The 22,039-nt window shown below is 45.5% G+C and overlaps 1 protein-coding gene across 4 annotated transcripts in view; it reads left to right on the top strand.

Moving 5' to 3' along the window:
- The first annotated feature begins 341 nt into the window (after nt 1–341).
- PHF20 (PHD finger protein 20) overlaps nt 342–22,039 on the top strand; it is a 158,081-nt gene continuing 136,383 nt past the window's right edge. For all 4 annotated transcript variants that reach the window (XM_054045843.1, XM_054045842.1, XM_054045841.1 and 1 more), the window contains exons 1-2: nt 342–437; nt 13,161–13,275. In XM_054045843.1, coding sequence (XP_053901818.1) covers nt 13,193–13,275 — 83 coding nt within the window. In that variant the 5' untranslated portion in view covers nt 342–437; nt 13,161–13,192. The remainder of the gene's footprint in view (nt 438–13,160; nt 13,276–22,039) is intronic.

Here is a 22,039-nt window from a genome sequence, read left to right as displayed (position 1 = left end):
TACTGATGCTGGTACTGGCTGGGACTATGCCAGCTGCCTTTCTGGATGCAGAAGTACCTCTGGGAGCAGCAGGAACCCCACAGAAGGGAGGGACCGTGCCTAACACGTGCCCAAAAGGGAGGGAAAAGGAGACCTGTGTGAGCGTTCGCCCCGCCCCTTCCTGCCCGCAACACAGGCCCCGCCCCTTCACCTGCACCTCCCCAAGTCCCCGCCCCTTCTTCGGGACCACTCTCTCTACCCCGCCCCCTCCCCTCTGCCTACTGGCCCCGCCCCCTCCTCTGAGATCCCGCGCCAGCCCCCTTCACCCTCGCGGCGGCGCGTCAGCCGCGGCGGCCATTTTGTGGCGCTGCTCGGTCGGTAGCGCTGGGCTCGCGCGGGGAGCGGGGCCTGGGCGGCGATTAGCTCCTTTCTAACCCTTTTCCCGTACAGATTCCTCGGTAAGAAACCGGCAGCGTCCGGGCCGGCCCCACCCCTCAGCGGCCCCTTCTCCGCGCGGCTGGGCCCTGTCTCGGGGGGAGGCCGGGCCCGCCACGGAACGTGTCCTCCCAGCCGCACAAAGGGGGGAGGGGCAGGGACTGGGCTGAGGAGGCCCCAAGGTCTGGGCGGCTCCTGCCCTTGCCCGGGGCGCGGGCCCCAGCGTGCCCGTATCTGTGCCCGCCCTTGCAGGGCTCCGTTGTCGCCCGGAGCCGTGGGGACAGAGCCTGGTCCCTGGGCCTCTGAGCTGCGCGGCTCGGAGCGGCCCATGCGGGGTAGGTGAGTATTTGCGCCCTGCAGCGCAGGCGCTGGCGGGGCCCGCGAGGCGAGCGGGACCGGAAAGGTCTCCGGGGCGCCCCCGGCTTAGCCCGCGGAGACGCCCAGCGCCGCTCGTGGTGCAGCCGCCCTCTGATAGCACCTGTGGCCGCCGCGGGTCAAGGCGGCGCGCTCGGGTGGGCGTGGAGAGCCCGTGGTCGCGGAGCCGTGTTTTCTTCTCGCAGACAGCCCGGCGGCTTCTGCCCCTTTGTGCTCTGCGTTGTTGAATGTGAGTCCCGGCGCGGGGCTTTGGCTCCAGGGGCCTCGGAGCGGAGGCTGGGAAACAGGAGTGAGCTGGCTACTGACTCGCCTTTAACGTGCCAGCGTCTCGGGGCGCTTTACAGACATGAGTGATGGCTCCCTCGGTGCGTGCAACCAGTGTTCTGCTGCGACAGTGACAACAAATTAACGTCAAGCTTGTATGCCTTTGGGAGGGGGCAGAAATAAAAGCAATGGCACTATTAGGTTGTGATGGTGATGTTTGTACACTCATAGGCCGGCTGGATACAAGGTGTAAACACAACACTTTACTTGGTGAGCTGAATACAGCATTTGTGGCAATCAAATTCTCCTTCTCTGTGGTTCACATTATCACATTGTTTCACTAGTAGGTGTGTGTCAGAGGATCCTGACACGCCGTAGCTCTAATTCATTCGGATTTGAATTGACCCACTTCTCAATAATAGCAAATACAACAAACAGCCTTTTTTAGACTGACTAGTTTTCAGAGATTTTAGTGGCTATGGGACAGTTGTGGGCATCTCTCAGTGGGGATACCTGTAGGCTGTCTCTCTACTGTACTTTTGTTAGCAGTGTTAGCTTTACAAGAACCCTTTTGCTCGTTCCACTTTGAGGTGAGACATCAAAGTGAGCGTGTGGCTTTGATGAAACAGGAAGTTGTTCTGGAAAGGTTATAAACTGTCTATCCCTTCTTAAGGAGAAGAAGGCAAAAAAAAAAATTAATAGGAAACTTGTTTATCACAAAAATAAGGAATATGACTTTTTGAAAGATGTTTACAAAAACTGGCATTTACTTTAATCACTAACCTGTTGGTTGTGTTGGTAGTTGGTTTGCTAGCTGGCTACCACTTCAGCTTTACATAGGTTTGGTAAAAATAAAGAAAATGGGCTTTACAATAAGTCCACAGAAAAATTCATTTAGTTACGTTTAAAGGGGGGGAAGCTCAGACATTTGTTGTACAGTATTACTTACAGTTCCTGGAATTGAGTATTGCTTCACCTCCTACTTCAGACTAATAGGTAAAGTGGGTCTGTATTGAGTTCTCAGTGCTAGAGAGCCTGGGTTCAAATCATTGCTTATATCCCCTCCCCAAAAAAGTTTGGATTACAGACTCACTGGGACATCTGGCAGAATTGAATCTGTTCAAGAAAGACTAGAAACACAGGTAGTTAGGTCAGAATTGAAGTGTATTAGCTTTCCCATACAGCATTACCATCTATCAATCTAATCTAATTTCATTTCACTATGGGGAGTTTTGCGAACCAGCTTGACCATGGAAAAGTAGCTCTATGTCCCCAAATTACTATGTGCAGCATTGTTATGCAGATCCTGAAAAATAATTTGAATTTGTGTATAGAAATCACAACACTGATCCAAAATAAAGGGATACATGAGACTGGGTAGGTTCAAACAGGATCTTTTAAAAATCCATGTTCTAGATGGTTTGGGGTGGTATGTGAAGTTTTGCAGAACATGTCTCTGTCATGCCAGAGGTATTACCTCAACATATTATTAGTCTCTTAGTTTCTGGATAAATGTACAGAAGTTCACAACTAGAAAGTTTTTGAGAAATGCTTTGGGTGATCTGGGATTCTTTTAGTGAAATGTTGCTTGTGGACAAAAGATCTGTTCTAAATCGGTACTTTAAATAGCTGTGTTCTGGTGCAAAAGTGGTCAAGTTGTTGCATCTTTTTGTGTGTGTTGTACATAGCTGTTTGGAAGCACAGAGCAAAGTCCTCCTGATTTGGGGTTGTCTGCTGTTAAAAGAATCCTCATTTAAAAAAAAAAGTGTTGGTTCTCTTCTGGAGATGGGTGTATTGGCCAATTTAATCCAAAGTCTAATTTGTGGGAGTTCAGTTTACATTACCTCTACTCTACCCTCTTAAATTCTGTTGTTCATCATGCCTTGTTTCCTGAAGGACCTTTTGACTGTCTTTATCTTAAGCAGGCTGATAGTGTACTGTTCTGGATTATAAGCAATTGGTTTTCGTTAAAAAACAGTTTGTGGATGAATGTAGACGGGGGGTCGGCAACCTTTCAGCAGTGGTGTGCCGAGTTTTCATTTATTCACTCTATTTTAAGGTTTTGCATGCCAGTAATACATTTTAACTTTTTTAGAAGGTCTCTCTCTATAAGTCTATAATATACAACTAAACTATTGTTGTATGTAAAGTAAATAAGGTTTTTAAAATGTTTAAGAAGCTTCATTTAAAATTAAATTAAAATGCAGAGGCCCCCTGGACCGGTGGCCAGGACCTGGGCAGTGTGAGTGCCACTGAAAATCAGCTCGCCTGCCACCTTTGGCACGCATGCCATAGGTTGCCTACTCTGATGTAGATAATATTTGTTCATAATAGGCACAGCCTGTGTTGAAACATCATAAGAAATTAAATTAACTTAAACACTTGTCACATGTTCACTTTCTTCTTAACATACCTTCTCCCAGAGAGACCATTTCTCACACTATATAGTACTTTGGGCTATCAGATAGTTGCTGATGAATAGTTACTTGGAGATCTTTAAGCCTAGATATTGACAAAAGTTCTGTCAAATCTTCCAATTTTCTTGGTCACTTGTGAGTCCTCAGAATAGAACTTTAATAAGCTTGAGTTTAAAGCAATATGACATGGACCTGTATTTTATATTGGATTGTAATTAGATTTGTAGGTCTGTTGCCTTCATTCTAGGGGAGATGGGTTCACACAGTAGTGTGTGGAGACAAGTGTGTTGCAAAGTGATGGGTCTCTGGTGCGTGGATTTATTTTTAACTTCGACTGTTCTTCATGGCCCTTCTAAGGATGTTGATATATGTAATTTTTGGAGTGATTGCTCAGCAAAAAGTATTGTTTGCGCTCAAGGTCATCACTAGAACTGTATACTGTAAGTGAAAGGGTAAAATTTTACAAGTAGAGTTTGAGGAATTTAAACTTCCATTGAGAATACCCTCAAAGTAAAAGCAAATTAGATATGTCAGTTTCGGTGTAACATTAATTCTGCCCGTTAATCTGTATTTTTAGGGTATAATTATGACTTGAAGACTTAGTAGTTTGACAATTGCTCTTGAACAATTCCAGTGACACACTTAACAGAAGAGATCAAATTTTGCACCTTTATGGATATCGTATGCGTCAGTGTAGTAGTATATGGTCTCAGAATTGAGCCTTAGTACATAGTTCATTGTAGAGAGCTGCTGTTTGTGTGGCATCTATTTAGTTTTACCTCCTTTATTCCTTGTAATCTAAAAGTTTGTTTTGCTTGGTTGCCTACAGGATTGTCTTGACTTCTGCTACTTAAAAAAAACCTGTTTTTGCAAGTTATTTTATTTTTGCAAGAGATTTTGATTAAGATTTCATTGTATCTGTCTACACATCATTAGTTACGTATTCCACACTGTAGTAGGTTTGGGCTGAGGTTCAGCCCTCAGCGGGGCTGTGGGGTGTCCCAGCGCCTTGCTCTGGTCCGGTGGTAGTCCAGGGCAACGGGTACACGCTTAGGGGCTCAGGCCCATAAGCAGGGGCTGAGTCCAGAGGTCCGAAACCCAGGCCCTTAAGCAAGGGCTGAGGCAAAGTCTATAGCAGCCCGGGCCCTAAGTGAGGGCGGGGCAGCAAACAAATAGACCATGGTACCCAGCCTCTCTAGGCCAGGGGAAACAGGGGGAGTCTGCCACCCAAGGAGTGGGTGGCAGGGGGGATGCAGGCCCTCCCACTCCACTGCGTCCCAGCCTGGGGCCCTAGCAGCGACGGAAACTCGCTGCTGTCAGTGGGGATCCTGGCCGCAACACACTGACATCGGCTCTGGCAGTGCAGCAGCCAGACTGGGGTTGGCTGCCCCCGGGCTACTTCCACACTCCCCCTCGTATGGTACCTGGGCCATCTTGCTGTTGTTGGTGCTCTCCACCAGCATTGGCTCGTCTGGGTACCTGGCACGGGGCAGGCTTGGCCAGTCCTCGGGGTACCTGGCACGGGGCAGGCTCGACCGGCCCGGTGACTCAGCAGGTTGGTCGCGGTCTGTGGCTGTTTCCCAAGCGGGAGCTCGGCCACCGACGTCTGCTCTCTCCGCCGGCCTGGGCTCCACTGAGCTCTGCAGGTGAGCTTTTATACTTCCGGGTCGGGGCGGGCGCCTGACCTGGTGGCTCCGCCCACGTTGGGATTAGGGGAGGTTCGGCCCTCAGCGGGGCTGTGGGGTGTCCCACTGCCTCGCTACACACACCTATAAAACATTTGAATGTTAATTGTTGAGCAGTTATCAACACCTAAGGTTGCTTCAGGATTTTCCTTTTAATGGGATACTTGAAGTCTTACTGTTTCTAAAAATGTCTTAGGTCCGAACAGAACTAGAAGTATGAATAACACTGCTCTAAAGCCAAAATACTTCTGAAATAAATGTAGTCAAACTTTACTAACTCTGGGTCACTGAGAACGAAAATGATGCTTAAAATTGTTGATTGGCTCTAGTTTTCAAGATATGCTATTAGGTCAGTATATACGACCCTTGACTTGGGAATGGCGGAGGATAAATGAGTTATAAAGGGAAGGGATCTCAATTTAAACCAGAAATGACTAAAATACATCTTTGACTGGATCTCTGAATAAATCTATGACTGGGTTTGGACAGTACTTGCTTTTTAGGCAAAACAATGAATGATGCAATCTGAAGCTGGTATTGCTTCATACATGATATGAATTGCATCATGTTATTCCTAGAAGTCATGGATGATGCAATCATAACGAAGCTTACATCACTCTGCTGAACAAATTGCCCTATATCAGCTCTAGAAATCATACAGTGTCGTGCTCTCTTATTTGTCAGTGTTTGATTTTGCAAAGGGACACATTTCTGTTTAGCCAAAGTGAGCAGAGATGCCTCGTACTTGTGTGAACAGTGCAGATAACTTCTGCTACGTTTGTGGTGAAGTGACTTTTGTATCACAAAAGCGCAGTATAACCACTATGGTTAAGAAAGCCTATCACCTTTATTTTGGCTGCAAAATTGGAGATCAGGACAAGAGGTGGGCCCCACACATATGCTGCAACACTTGTGCAACAAATCTTTGCCAGTGGTTGAACAGGAAAAGGAAATCTATGCCTTTTGCAGTGCCAATGATTTGGAGAGAGCCGACAGATCATACCAGCAATTGTTACTTCTGCATGGTGCCTCCAGTTGGGAAAGGTGTGTCAAAGAAGAAAAAGTGGACTGTGCATTATCCAAACATTCCATCAGCTATACGCCCAGTACCCCACGGAGAAGGACTGCCGGTTCCTGATGCACCAGAATCATTCTCATTTGAGTCAGACGAGGAAGAGGATGAAACTTCTGGTCCTGAACCATCAATGTCCCAGGACCCACATTTTCTCCCATCCTCCTCCTCTGAATCACACCTCATAATGCAAGGTGAACTGAATGACCTTGTCAGGGATTTGGAACTACCCAAGAGTAAGGCAGAGCTGTTGGGCTCCAGACTACAGCAGTGGAATCTCCTGGCAGGTGATGTTAGGGTTTCCATGTTCCGTGACCGTCAAAAGGATCTTGTCCCATTCTTCTTCATGGAAGGTGATCTTGTAGCCTGCAACAACATCGATGGTGTGATGGCAGCCCTCAACATCGTTCATGATCCAGATGAGTGGAGACTGTTCATTGATTCATCGAAGACGAGTCTTAAAGCTGTTTTACTGCATAATGGCAATGTTTTGCCATCAATTCCAGTTGGTCATGCAGTCCATATGAAGGAAACCTATGACAACATGAAACAACTTTTGAGGTGCATAAACTATGACCAACATCAGTGGCAGCTTTGTGGCGATTTGAAGGTTGTTGCTCTCTTGCCTGGTCTGCAGACTGGATACACAAAGTACTGCTGTTTTCTCTGCGAATGGATTTTTATCCACTCTGGTTTTCCTCTATTGCTTGGCAAAACAATGAAGATCAGCTGTTCGGTATGAAAGCATTATACAGATTCATAGCGCAACTTTATATATTTGGTTACGTTCATAACTATAGGGTACTGGAAACCTTTTCATTTTTAATGAAAGCTTAAAAATATTCCTGACATTGAACTTAGACCCCGGTCTCTCCCTAGAAAGTCTCTTATTTGCTGCTGACGTTTGAATTGATCAAACCTTGATGTAGAGTTAAAAACTGAAAATAAAAATACTTAAATCTCAATCACCGTTTTACTTACCTGTTAAATTCCAGGTTCTTTGTTACCTTAGTATGATTGATGAAATCAGATATCTAAAGCAGACAGATGGATTATATCTTTTGCCTTTAGGTAGTGGGTTTAAGGGAGAGAAATCTGAGCCTTTAATTGTGGTCATTGTGAATGAAAAGATGTTCATTTCATCTCCATAGTACAATGAGCAGGATTTTTTCAATGTTAGAATATAATCTTAGCAAAATTTGAACAAATTTGTTTGTGACCTGTCGTGATTGAATTAGCTCACACACCATGGGGAGCTGGACATATCTAACATAATAGAATCCAGAAGATGAAATATTAGTGATTATGAAACACGTATGAGATTTCTAAATCAAAAATCATTATGTAGTTGGATTCCTAATAATGGGAATTAGAGAGAGAGAACCTATTATTATCTAGTCCAGCCCTTTGTCAATGCAGGATTGTTCCTTGCAGTATGTTCTTGATTTTTTTTATGCGTCTCTAGATTGCATGGCAAAATTTCCCTTCTGATTTGGTAGGCCCTACTTATCAGCTGGCTGAGTGCTGTCAAGAGCTGCAAAATGAAGCTCCTCACAATCCATAAGCAGTGCATACTGAAGCATATTGTGGTTCGTTGCAGTGGAAAAGTGGTTAGTGGGAGTAGGACACCAGGAAGAAAAGAGAAGATCACTTTTTCTTGCCCCTCAGCTTGCCTTCTGGAGTCTAGTATCTAGTGGGTTTTGTAAGTTTTCCTGTGATCTCCTGGCCACTGCTTTGTGACCCATCCAGTGTCCAGACCCACAGCTTGAGAACCCCTGAGAGAATTGAGACCTTCTCTAGTCTCATAGAAAACAATTTTATGTGGTATTAGTACTTCTTTGTGACCCTGGTGTGAAGAATTGATTCTTTTTTCTTTTCCTGTTAAGTTGTGAAGTTCTTCTCTCATTCTCAAGCCCTAGGCGGTTGAAATAAAGAGCTTCTGTTGCAGAGTTAACAACAGAGGACAGACGGGAAAAGAAAACACCAATACTTAGGAGAAAGGGGACCCAGCTCTGCCTTAAGAAACCTTTTTTTTCTCTGGATGAGTTGGGCCCTTTTTCTACTACATCTTTGTCCTCTTTCCTCCTGTTGATCTCAGTGGGCTGACTGCAGGTTGAGCATGAAAGAGCCCCAAAACAGACCACCTCTCTTCGGCATTGTCATCCTTATCTCAGCAAAATTGATAGATCCCTATCTCACATGCATGTTCCTCAGATTTTCTCTGAGGATGCACACCAACTCCCCCCCCCACAAAAAAAAAAAAAAAAAAAAAAACCCAACCAAACAAAAACAAAACAGAAAACCCTGGTGGAACATTTACATTTTACTTTTTAACAGTGACTTTTCTGCAAAGTGTTTTTTGGTGTCAGGATTTTTATAGAAACTTTCACTTTGTGCACAGCTCTTTCATAGGCTTCTTGAGGGACACTTCATTAATATAAATAACGATTAGCTTCAGTATGCACATTTTCAGTCTTTTTTAATAATTTGGCTACATTAAGAAACATTAAGTGTTTCTGGTTGCATTACTACTTGTGAGTTACGAAAGAGAATTCAATATATGATCTTGGGTTTTGCAGGATGAAAAGTGTTTAATTTTTCTGCCCCAACATAGTTTAGAACTGGGGCAGTGAAAACATTTCTCTATGATGGGGTGAATGCATTTGAGATCAATCAGTTGCAGGTTCAGAAGAGAAGGGAGGGAAAAGAAAACACCAGTGAAGAGAACAAATAGATCTTGTCTGAGCTATTGATAATAGCAAGCCAGTGGCTTCAGATAAGTAACCTAGAATGTTCATCAGAATAGCCTAGTCAACCCCCCAGCTCTAGCTCAGAACGTATCTATTTTAAAAATAAAATAAAATCTATTCTTAAAAGCTTTTGACTTTAGCTGAAGTCAAAAAAGCATGTGATCAGTGCAGTGGCCGTCATTCTGCACTGTCTCCTAGCATACTAGTTCTTGCTCCTGCTGGGAGGAGTAGTGCTATGATGCTTCCCATGATTGTGTGTTGGGAAGGGACAGGCACCACTCAACGTTAATTGGCCAATTTAAAGAGTTGTGTTAATGGGATTGGAAAGGAGCCTCAATTAACTTTTTTTGGTTAGAAGGAGCAGTGGCCACAATATACCTATAGTGGGATAAAAGTAAGGGTTTATAGGGCTCTCTCTATAGAAGTAGCTGGAACTGAGGAAGACAGCTAGCCAACACAAGGTGACATGCCTGCTCTGTATAGACCACCAGCAAGTGTTTCATAGACCACAGTTTAAGAGCCACTGATCCAGTCCATCCCCTGTGGAGGCCCTTGGTGGGGGCTTTCCCTGCAGTCTATTTTCTAGTGTTTTCTTCTGGTTTGTTTTAAATGTCACAAGCAGCGTGGCTTCCATCACTTCCATGGAGACTGTTCAACAGTTTAACAGACTTCACAGTTAGGAAGAGTTTCCTAAAACTGTTTTATTCCAGCTATATTTTTTCTTTTCCTAATTTCATTCTGTTAGTTCTAGTTAGGGCTTGAAATGAGCTACTCCAGAAAAAGGGCAGAGTGGGGAGGCAAACAGAGAACCACGAGGGTCAGTGGGAGGTATGGAGGCACAGCTGCCACCAAAGACAGGGCAATAGGGAGTGTGGTTAGTGGGGTATGAATAGATTTCCACTCTGTTTTTGTTCCCACTTTCACTTCTGGTTAAATACTTTTTTTTATTTTTGAGTAGTTTTAACTAGCTTTGCAGGTGTGGGACCTGATTAGCTGCACTTAAGTAACATTAAGACTACCTCCAGTAAATGGGGGAACATTGGTGTAAAACTGGTGCAAATGAGGCGAGTCATTGGTATTTGCATAAGTAAGAACCTATTGATGTTTCCATCATGCATGTTTTTGTGGTTTAAATGGGTTTACCTGTGAAAACTCATTTTGAGATGAAGTACTTGCTATATGGATTAGAGAAAATGTGGGTGAGGTGACATCTTTTATTGGACCAACTTCTGTTGGTGAGAGGATGGTGGTGTCTCTCACCAACAGAAGTTGGTCCATTAAAAGATATTACCTCACCCACCTCATCTCTCTAATATCCTGGAGCCAATATGGCTACAACAATATTGCATGCTATATGTATTATCATGAGAATTTTTCTAATTGCTACTTTCCATGTGTTTGAGGAAGGTGGTTTCTGTTCTTTGTGTGTTCTGGTAAAAACAAACTTTCACTTTTTAAAATACTTTCCCCCCCATAACTGTTAATTTGGGGCTAGACTTTCAGAAGGGCTCAGCTCTCATTTAGGAACATAGCAGTTGTCAGAGTGGAGCATACCACTAGTTCATCTCATCCAGCATCCTGTCTCAGACAATGGCCAGAACCATATGTTTCAGAGGAAGAAACCCTATAGTAGGCAGTTATGGGATAATCTTCCCCCCAGAGAAAGCTGCTTCGTAAGCCTCTGTAGTTGTGTGGACACGAGAACGAATGGATATAAACTGGCCGTGGGGAAGTTCAGGCTTGAAATTAGACGAAGGTTTCTGACCGTCAGAGGGGTGAAATATTGGAACGGCCTTCCGAGGGAAACGGTGGGGGCGACGGACCTGTCTGGTTTTAAGATTAAGTTGGATAAGTTTATGGAGGGAATGGTTTAATGGTAAAACATAGTAGCCAAGGAAGACCAAGCAATGGTACATGAATAGCATAATGGCCAACAAGGGTCAGGCTAGAGACTCTTGCCTATATGCTCGGGGTATTACTGATCGCCATATTTGGGGTCGGGAAGGAATTTTCCTCCAGGGTAGATTGGCTGAGCCTCTGGAGGTTTTTCGCCTTCCTCCGCAGCATGGGGCAGGGATCACTAGCAGGAGGGTCTCAGCCGATTGAAGTCACTAAAACACAGGATTGGGGACTTCAACGGCAGAGTCCAGGGAAGGGTCTTGCGGCCTGCATCATGCAGGGTGTCAGACCAGATGATCATAATGGTCCCTTCTGACCTTAAAGTCTATGAGTCTATGAGTTAGATGTTGGCTTATGCTGCAACGTTTGAAGATTTATATCCTTTCCAAAGTTCTTGTTTGTTTTTAAAATACTTATTATAACCCTGGATATTCTAACATCTGTTAGAAAAGTTTAATCTTTAATGGAATCTTGCTAAACACTTGTTCTAAATCAGGGGTTCTCAAACTGGGTCGGGACCCCTCAGGGGGTTATGAGGTTATTATGTGGGGGGTTGTGAGCTGTCAGTCTCTACCCCAAACCCCGCTTTGCCTCCAGCATTTATAATGGTGTTAAATATATTTTAAAAAGTATTTTTAATTTATAAGGGGGATCGCACTTAGAGGCTTACTATATGAAAGGGTCACCAGTACAAAAGCTTGAGCATCACTGTTCTAAATATCAGAGGGGTAGTTGTGTTAGTCTTAAAGGTGCCACATGGCCCTCTGTTGCTTTTTACAGCTTCAGACTAACAGAAGTATTGGGAGCATAAGCTTTCGTGGGTAAGAACCTCACTTCTTCAGATGCAAGTGAAGAAGGGCCATGTGGCACCTTTAAGACTAACACAACTACCCCTCTGATATTTAGAACAGTGATGCTCAAGCTTTTGTACAGATGCAAGTGAAGAAGTGAGGTACTTACCCACGAAAGCTTATGCTCCCAATACTTCTGTTAGTCTTAAAGGTGCCACAGGACCCTCTGTTGCTTTTTACTGTTCTAAATGATATCTTGTGCCAGTGAGTTCCACAATCAAGTTGTGCACGGTTTCCTTTTATCAGTATGTCCCCTTTCACTTTCATTGGATGTCCATGTTCTTGTACTGTGAGAGACTGAATAAAAGTTCCTATCTATCTTTATTAGATTGTTCATTAATTTGTAAACTTTGATCAGGTCTCCCCTCTAAGTTACAATCTCAATCTTTTCAGTGTCATATACAAACCTTGGAGTTTCTTGAGCATAGAGACTGCCGGAGCAGGTTGTAGTCTGTATTGAATTCTTAAGTTAAAATGGTTGAGGTACAGATTTTAGGAAAAGTCGCTGTTGAACAGGACTTTGCAATTAACTGGACTTAGAAATTAATGGGCTACTAAGGCAAGACTTTCTTAGTGTGTTTTTAAGTAGTACTGGAGGCATTCACAGCAATTAGCTATTTTTTAAATAGTTTTCAATAAAATACAAAAGAATAAATAGGTGAAAACACAGGAAAGGGAAATAACATACCAGGTAATATCTTAAATCTGAATTGACAAAAATAAATCATAATCATAATAATTAAGTCCGGTCTTTACTGTATCGATGATGCCACTAGTAAGGTACACTGCAGTGTGCAGAGAAAGGATGAGCTAATTCATTGTTTTCAGGAAGCTCATTAAAATGGCAGTTTGTGAGTGTATGTTAATTGTGTACATAATTAACTCTTGAAGAGATTCTTCTCTAGTTTTACTAGAGCCTATGGTCTTTATGTTTTTGTTTTTCTGGTTCTGGTAAAAAAATAAGTTTTATTCTTATCACAAACATCACAAGACTCAATACTCAGGCAATATGGAAAGGCCATATTTCACTACATTAAGTGTTCCGTATTTTTCATTCCTTTGTATGTTCTTGAAAGCTGTTCCTCTTCTGATAACTGATTTTTCTTTTACACCATATTTTTCCACGAACACAGTAAAAGTGCACTCTGGGGCCTACCATGGATAGTAACTTTTTAGCAATAAACTTTCCCCCCACCCCTCACTCTAAAAGATATTATCAGTTCACCTAGAATAACTCAAAAATTTGCTTGTAAAAAATTTCATATTGATTTGAATCTGACACTTTCACTAGATTATTCCTTGTAAATAGGGAACATTGAGCAATGAATTATTTAAGAATACTTCTAACATTTTAGATGTTTTGGATTTACAGTGCATAGATTTATTTTTGTATGTATCTTTATTAGTGATTGATATTCAATTGCATTTTTCAGGGGAATAAAAACAGCGGTGTTGATATTACAAAATGACAAAACATCCACCGAATAGAAGAGGGATCAACTTTGAGGTGGGAGCCCAGTTGGAAGCCCGTGACAGATTAAAAAACTGGTATTTTTTAAAACTTAATATTATATTAACTATCACAAAAAGTTTCTTAGAATGTTACAAACACTTGGTGATATTATAGTTTTATTCTTATCACAAATGTTCATGGAATCCTGTTCAGTGGTTTATGGAAAATTCGTTTATTTGTGTTTAACAGGCTTATCTGTGTACAATATACAAATTATAAAGCAACCGTTTCAAAGTGAAGTCTTTTTCAGCCCAAAATATCCAAGACAGAACCTCACCTTGCTCCCATCCAGCAGTATTTATGCTTCAGATAGTTTATAAGACCTGCTGTCTTGTACTGATTTCTAAAGGTGGCCAAATACTGGATTGAGGGGCTGAAAGTAGGACTATCCTCCTGTAGTGGGTGCCCTAGGTTGGGAATGTTGCTCTTTTGCCTGCCCTCTGGAGTTGAACTGTGAGGAAGAATATTTGTTGACTATAAATTCTATGATGGGGCAAAAAGAGAGAAGAAGAACAGGAGTACTTGTGGCACCTTAGAGACTAACAAATTTATTAGAGCACAAGCTTTCGTGGACTACAGCCCACTTCTTCGGATGCATATAGAATGGAACATATATTGAGGAGAGATATATACACACACACATACAGAGAGCATAAACAGGTGGGAGTTGTCTTACCAACTCTGAGAGGCCAATTAATTAAGAGAAAAAAAACTTTTGAAGTGATAATCAAGATAGCCCAGTACAGACAGTTTGATAAGAAGTGTGAGCATACTTACAAGGGGAGATAGAATCAATGTTTGTAATGGCTCAGCCATTCCCAGTCCTTATTCAAACCGGAGTTGATTGTGTCTAGTTTGCATATCAATTCTAGCTCAGCAGTCTCTCGTTGGAGTCTGTTGATATGCAAACTAGACACAATCAACTCCGGTTTGAAAGAGAGAGTATATTTTGGAGTTATAGGAAGCTAGTTTAGAGCCCAGATGTTATCTACTGGGCCTGCTCAGTAAGCGAGAGGCTGCATTCTGTTTGCACTATCTGAAGCTTCTGAGTGATCTTCAAGAGTAGTTCCAGATACCTGTAGAGTGCCCTATGCTAGTGAAATTTGGAAATAAGCATGGAGAGATTCATGTCGGAGAAGAGCCATCTGAAGATAGCATGAAATGCCTTTTACCATCACGGTCATCTAGGAATCTAAGAATAGCATGTGGGTCCAGTATTGCCCCTGAAATTTGAAAATCACTGGAACCAGAGATTTACCTTCTGAATGCAAAGATCAGTCATTATTCACCAGTAACTATATTTTTCCTTCTGGCTGCCTGCATCAACTCCATGTTATATGGATTGAGCCTGGCTTTCCTCTAAGAAGCAATCTTGGTTTGGCACAGGCAATCAAGGTTACTGTTTTAATTACAAAGATAGTACTCAGCTCTTTGCCTCTGTCAGCCTACAGATGGTATTGCAACCCAAACGTCTTTTCCATCTCCCTCATCAGTCTTACTACTTCTGATTTGTCAGCAGGACAACAACAAATTGGATTTTTCCATGAGGCCCGTTTAGGAGGATGAAGTGCTCATTGACGCTTTACAGCTCTTGTCCTAAAACAGGCTGTTACATCTGAAATGCCTTAAACATTGTTAGTTAGAAAATAGAGAGGAAATTAAAGACATCAGATCTTAAATCCTGCTTGGCTGAGTTTGAGGTATGAAAGAATAAAGGTTGCCATGATAGTTTTACAGCTACAAATATTTAAGAGTATTTGCATCATATCTTAAAATCTTAGCTTTTGCTCAAATTAGGAGGACTGTTTTGATTATGGTTCTGTCGTGAATCTTTGTGCATCTGTGGTTTTCATAGAATCATAGAATATCAGAGTTGGAAGGGACCTCAAGAGGTCATCTAGTCCAACCCCCTGCTCAAAGCAGGACCAATTCCCAGCTAAATCATCCCAGCCAGGGCTTTGTCAAGCCGGGCCTTAAAAACCTCCAAGGAAGGAGACTCCACCACCTCCTCCCTCTCTGGCTTTTTCTTCACTAGAGAAATTTGGCATGCTGACACTATGTAATTCCCAAGTCTGCCTGTAACACACCTTGTGTACATGAAGTACTTCCAAGATGTATATTCCGTTACAGCTACTATTGGGTTTATATTTTATTTAAACCTTTGTGGTCCTCCACTGTGCCAATCTTCAACATTCCAAAAATACTCCTGAGAACCTAAGAATGGCATAATAAGTCAAACCAGTGGTGCATCTAGCCCAGTATCCTGTCCTCTGACAGTGCCAGATGCTTCAGAGGGAATGAACAGGACAATTACTGTATCAAGTGATCCATCCCCTGTCCATCCAGTCCCAGCTTCTGGCAGTCAGGTTTAGGGACACTCAGAGAATGGGGTTACATCCCTGACCATCTTGGCTGATAGCCACTGATGTACCCATCCTCCATGAACTTATCTCATTCTTTTGTGAACCCAGTTATACTTTTGACCTTCACAACATCCCCTGGCAACGAAGTCCGCAGATTGACTATGCATTGTGTGAAGAAGTACTTCCTTATGTTAATTTTAAATTTACTGCCTATTAAGTTCATTGAGTGAACCCTAGTTGTTGTTGTTCTTCGAGTGTTTGCTAATGTTGATTCCATTCTAGGTGTTCACGCACTCACGTGTGCAGACGTTGGAGATTTTTGCCTTAGTAGTATCTTTAGGGTCGCTTGTGGTGCCTCCTTTAGTGCCTTGATCATGCGTTGGTATATTAGGCACCGCGGGCCCTACACCCTCTCAGTTCACTTTTACCGCCTGTGTTGGTTAGTCGGAGCGCCTTTCCTTGCACAGCAAAGGCTAGCGCTTTTGACTCTTCTGACTTTAAGCCTTCGTGCCTTGTAAATAGTGTTAAGTAGTTAAGTGTAGTTAGAAGTTAGGGTCCCATCACCTATGCCTGTAAGTGACCCCCACAGCAGCTGCCTCGAGTGCTTGGGGGAATCACATGTGAAGGACAAGTGTTGTCTCTCTGTAAAAACTTTTGACTCCAGGATCCAGAAAGAGTGTGATATTCATTTGAGGGCTGTCCTCATGGAGACTGCCCTCCGACCGACCGGCTTCCGAGCCGCCCTGGCCGGACTCAACCCCTAGTACCTCAGTCTCGGAGCGCAGCACACTCCCGACAGCAGGCTCTGCCTGGCACCGCTCGCCATCACTGGTGCCCAAAATGAAAACCAAGAAGCACGGCTCCCTGGCACCAGGCAAGAAAGGGCATTGGGCAAAGGACCCAGCTTGAGCCCTCTGGAGCCATGTGGATTTGCTTCCCCAGTCAGGGTCCTTAGCGCCTTTAAAAGATCCACCACCTACTCCCGTGAGCAGTAGGGGACCCAAACTTGTGGTGACATCGACACCTTCCCAAGCTCCCCCAGTGCCAAGAGAGGAGAGGCCTCTGCCCACGCTGCCGGCACCCTGTGTGCAGCAGGAAGCGGCAAAGGCTCCCTATGAGGGCAAGCCAGCCGCCAAGACCCCCCCCCCCCAGAGGGCAGTTGAGTGCCGCCGCTCCCCTGAGGCAAGGCAGTGCTCTCAGTCTCCATGCCACAGGTCTCTGGCATTGCAGCCCAGAACCTCTTTGGCTTGCCCTTGATCACCGTCACCATCTTTGCGGTCGCTGCCATCTTGATGCGTATCGCCTAGCGGGAGGCGCCGGTCACCATATTATTGGCACTTTGCCCTCCTGCTGGTCATCCTCTCAACACAAATCTCCATCAACTGCCCCACGGGAGCACTCTCCATCACGACACTGGTCCCCACGACACCGGCACCAGTCCTCCCACTTCAAGCACCAGTTTCTGGCGGCGATGGTCAGCAGACAGACACAGGTGTTGATGGCCCCGCTGTGGTCACTGGAAGGGCAGTTTAGCCCTCACCAAGACTCCAAGACACCAAGACTCCACCGGCGCGATTGGGCACCAGAGGCTGCGTTGACTTCTATGGCGCCGCCTTGACAGCATGGCCAGTGGCCAGCGTAGTGGCCCTATTGGAATGCGTGGGGCATGCCAGTGATGCCGATGCCCCCCTTCGTACCGCTCATCTGCTATCACTTTGGAACAACAGTTGGCAGCAAACCCTGTCGTCCATCTCTCCTACCACCAAAAAGGACGAAAAGAAGTACTGTGTCCCAACCAAAGGGTTTGAGTACCTATATACCAACCCTCTCTGGGCTTGCTGGTAGTCTCTGTGGCCAATAAGGAGGAGAAGCAGGGGCACACCAGTTCCAACTCCCAAAAATAAAGAGGCCAAATAATGGGACTTTTTAGTGAGGAAAACTTTATTTGACAGCCAGCCTGCAATTCTGGGTGGTGAACCACCAGGCTCTCTTTGGTAGGTACAATTTTAACTTATGGGACTCTCTCTGTAAGTTCAAGGAGCCCCTCCCCCAAGATTTGGCGCAGGAATTCGGCACCCTGGTAGAGGAAGGTACCACAACGGCCAGTGCTCTCTCCAAATGGCATGGGATGCGGTGGACTCGGCGGCTAGGGTGGTCGCATCGACGGTGGTCATGTGGCACAGCTCCTGGCTTCAGACCGCTGGCCTGTCCCAAGAAATGCAGACCTCAGTCCAGGACCTCAGATTCAATGGGAATGGATTCTTAGGTTGCATGGGTTGAAGGACACTTGGGCCACCCTTCGCTTGCTGGGTATGCGTACACCACAGTCTGCAAGGAGGCAGTTCCGGCCGCCCCCACTGCCAAGACCTTGCAGACTTGACCAGGAGTCTGTAAGGAGAAGGTATTAGAGACACGAGCTTTAGTCGTCGCCGCCCCTCCTCCTCCTTACCCACGCAGCCAAGCCAAGCATCCTGGGAGCCAAAAGTGCTCATTTTGAAGGTGCACTCGAGAGTGAAGCCCCAGTCAACTCCCTGGATCCACCTTGTTTTTTCCTCGACTATCTTCGTCCCTACAGTTTGGCCTAGTTGCGGGTCACCTCAGACCGCTTGGTGCTAGAAATAATATCTCCACGCTATACCCTGCAATTTTTGGCCGCCACCCCCATTCTTCCCCCATCCCTCTACAGCAACCCTTCTCACAAGCAAGTCCTGGTTCAAGAGGTCGAGAACCTCTTGCACTTTGGGGGGCGGTGGAGGAGGTCTCTCAGGTCATGAAAGGAAAGGGGTTCTATTTCTGCTACTTCCTAATCCCGAAAACAAAAGGGGGGCCTCGGACCCATTCTGGACCTGCGTTGCCTCAACAAGTCTCTCAGGAAGTTGAAGTTTTGTGTGGTCTCCCTTGCTCCATCATCCCATCCCTGGATCGGGAAGACTGGTATGCCGCCCTCAACTTGAAGGACGCTTATTTCCATATTCCAAGGTCACAGACGTTGCCTCAGTTTCATAGTGGCAGAAGCCATTTTCAATTCACGGTGCTGCCCTTTGGCTTCTCATTGGCCCCAAGAGTTCACAAAATGTATGGCGCCAGCGGCTGCTTACCTGAGATGTTGAGGGCTCCAGGTCTTCCTGTATCTCAGGGACTGGCTCATCAAGGGCAGGTCTCCAGAAGAAGTAAAGGGGAGCCTCGATCTGGTGTGTTTCACCTGCAGTGACTTGGGCCTGTTAATAAATGAGAAAAAGTCCACCTTAAGGCCAGTCCAGCTAATAGTTTATTGGGGTGGTTTTTGACCTGGAAGCGCTTTTTTAGGCCATGTCAGACCTGATCTCCCATGTGAAGAACTACCCGCTCACCACGGCTCACACCTGCCTGTGGTTGTTGGGCCGCATGCACGTTCGTGCTCAGTCATGCCCAGCTCCATCTCCGGCCTCTGCAAGCGTAGCTGGCGTTGATCTACATCCCCAACAGGAACAACCTAGACCAGATAGTCAGGATGTTGGATCACATCTAGTTGTTCCTGGTGGTTTGGGTCAGTGTTGGAGGGAGTTCCTTCGCGGCCCTGTCACTGACCCTGGTCTCAGATGCTTTGGACCTGGGCTGGGAAGCCCACCTGGTTGCGGGACGATCTGGCCCTCCGTTTCAAAGTCAGGGAGCTCAGAGCGGTTCACCTGGCTTGCCAGGCTTTCTTGCCCCACCTGAAGGGCAAGGTGGTGGAGGTCCTGACAGACAATACCGCCATGATATATTACATCAACTGGCAGGGCGGAGCCAAGTCATTGGTTCTTTGCCAAGAAGCTCTCCGCCTTTGGGACTTTTGTGTGCAGCATACCATTCATCTGGTAGCTGCGCGCCTGCCTGGGATCAGGAATGTATTAGCAGATCACCTCATCAGGAAGGCCTCATTTCGCCACGAGTGGTTGCTCCATCCAGAGGTGGTCAGTATAATCCCCCAGAGGTGGGGGACTCTCCGGTTGGACCTGTTTGCATCCAGGCAGAACAGGAAATGCCGTGTGTTCTGTTTGATATGGGGGATGGACAGGGACTCCCTGTCAGACGTATTTCTCAGTCTGGGGTCAGGGGCTATGATATATGGCTTCCCACCAATGCTGTTGATTCAGTGTCCCTGTGAAAATAAAGCAGGACAGCGCAAAGATTATCCTAATAGCCCCTGCGTGGCCTAGCCAGCACTGGTTTAGCACGCTGCTGAACCTTTCAGTAGCCACCCCCCTGCAGCTGCTCCTCCTGGCTGGATCTGCTGTCCCAGAACTAAGGAAGCCTTCTGCACCTGAACGTGGCGGTGCTACTTGACAGTATGGCTGCTGCATGGCTAAACGCGGACAAACAGGAATGCTCGGCCCTGGTTCAGCAGGTCTCGTTGGGTAGCAGGAAACCCTCCACCAAAGCTGCTTACCTGGCCAATAGAAAAGGTTCATATGCTGGACCTCGGAACAGCCTATTCAGGCCCCTCAGGCTTCGCTGCAGGAGATCCTGGATTATATTTTGCACCTCAAACTTGAAGGTTTGTTCCTGTCATCGGTCAGGGTCCATCTGGCTGCTATTTCGGCTCCACTCTCTGTTCCAAGGCAGGTTTGTCTTCGCTCATGATATGATGACCTGTTTTTTGAAAAGTCTGGAGCATCTCTACTTGCATGTCCGGGATCCCATCCCTCCTTGGGACCTGAATCTCGTGCTGCTGAGACTCATGGGGGCTCCCCTTCGTGCTCCTGGCTTCCTGCTCTCTCCTGAAAGGTTTCGTTCTTGGTTGTGATAACGTCAGCCCGCAGGATGTCCGAGATCAGGGTTACTTCAGAACCGACCTATACGGTATTCTTCAAGGATAAGGTTCAGCTGCGACCACACCCAGCATTTCTGCCCAAGGTCATTTCCCAGTTTCATACTGATCAGGACATGTGTTTACCTGTCTTCTTTCCAAAGCCTCATATGTCAGTTGAAGGATGCAGGCTGCACGGTCTGGATGTCCGGAGGGCGCCGGCCTTCCACATAGACAGGACAAGGCCATTCCGTAAGTCGCCGAAGGTGTTTGTTGCGGTGGCAGACAGAATGAAGGGTCGCCCAGTGTCTGCTCAAAGGATTTCATCCTGGATCAGTGCCTGCCTCTGCTGCTATGAGCTGGCAAACATGCCTCTGCCGGAATCATTACGGCACATTGATCAGGGCACAGACGTCATTAGCGGCCTTCCTGGTGCAAATTCCAATCCAAGAGATCTGTAGAACCGCTTCCTGGTCTTCTGTCCACATGTTTGTGTCTCATTATGCACTTACTCAGCAAGCTCAAGATGATGCTGGTTGTGGCAGAGCAGTGCTGCAAGCTGCACAACCATGAACTCTGAGATACCTTCGTGGACATTGCTTGTGAGTCACCTAGAATGGAATCGACATGAGCACTTGAAGAAAAGCGGTTATCCACCTTTTCGTAACTGTTGCTCTTTGAGCTGTGTTGCTCATGTTCATTCCATTACCCGCCCTTCTGCCCCTCTGTCGGAGTTGCCGGCAAGAAGGAACTGAGAGGGCGTAGGGCTGGCAGTGCATGATATACCGACGTATGAGCGTGACACTCAAGGAGGCGCCACAGCTGACCCTATGGATACTGCTAAGGCAAAAATCTCTTGACAACTGCGCTTGTGGGCGCGCGCACACCTAGAATGGAATGGACATGAGCAACACATCTCGAGGAACAACAGTTACGAAAAGGTGGGTAACTGTTTTTTATGTGATGGGGTAAATAATATTTCCTTATTCACTTTCTCCACACGATTCATGATTTTATAGACTTCTACCATATCTCCCCTAAGTTGTCTCTTTTCCAAGATACAGACCCAGTTTCCTCATATGGAAGCTGTACCATACCCCTAATCATTATTTTTGCCCTTTTCTGTACCTTTTCCAGTTCTAATATATCTATTTTGAGATTGGCAACCAGAACTGCATGCAGTTTTCAAGATGTGAGCATACCATTGATTTATATTTTGATATTTTTTGTTTTATCTATCCCTTTCCTATTGGTTCCTAATATTAGCTTTTTTGACTGCTGTTGCACATTGAGCAGATGTTTGCAGAGAACTATAAGAACATAACGGCCATACTGGGTCAGACCAAAGGTTCATCTAGCCCAGTATCCTGTCTTCTGACAGTGGCCAATGCCAGGTGCCCAAGAGGGAATGAACAGAACAGCTAATCAAGTGATCCATTCCCTGCTGCCCATTCCCAGCTTCTGGCAAAAACTATTAAAGAGATCACCCTCGTTTGTGTGCTTGTTGGCTCTATCAAAGAATTCTAATAGATTGGTGAGGCACAATTTCCCTTTACAAAAGTCATGTTGACTCTTTCCCAACGTATTGTGTTAATCTGTATGTCTGATAATTCTGTTCTTTATTATAGTTTCATCCAGCTTGTCTGGTACGGAAGTTAGGCTTAGCAG

This window comes from Malaclemys terrapin, chromosome 12 (assembly GCF_027887155.1).
Source record: "Malaclemys terrapin pileata isolate rMalTer1 chromosome 12, rMalTer1.hap1, whole genome shotgun sequence".
Lineage (NCBI taxonomy): Eukaryota > Metazoa > Chordata > Testudines > Emydidae > Malaclemys > Malaclemys terrapin.
This window is presented reverse-complemented; position numbering and strand designations above follow the sequence as displayed.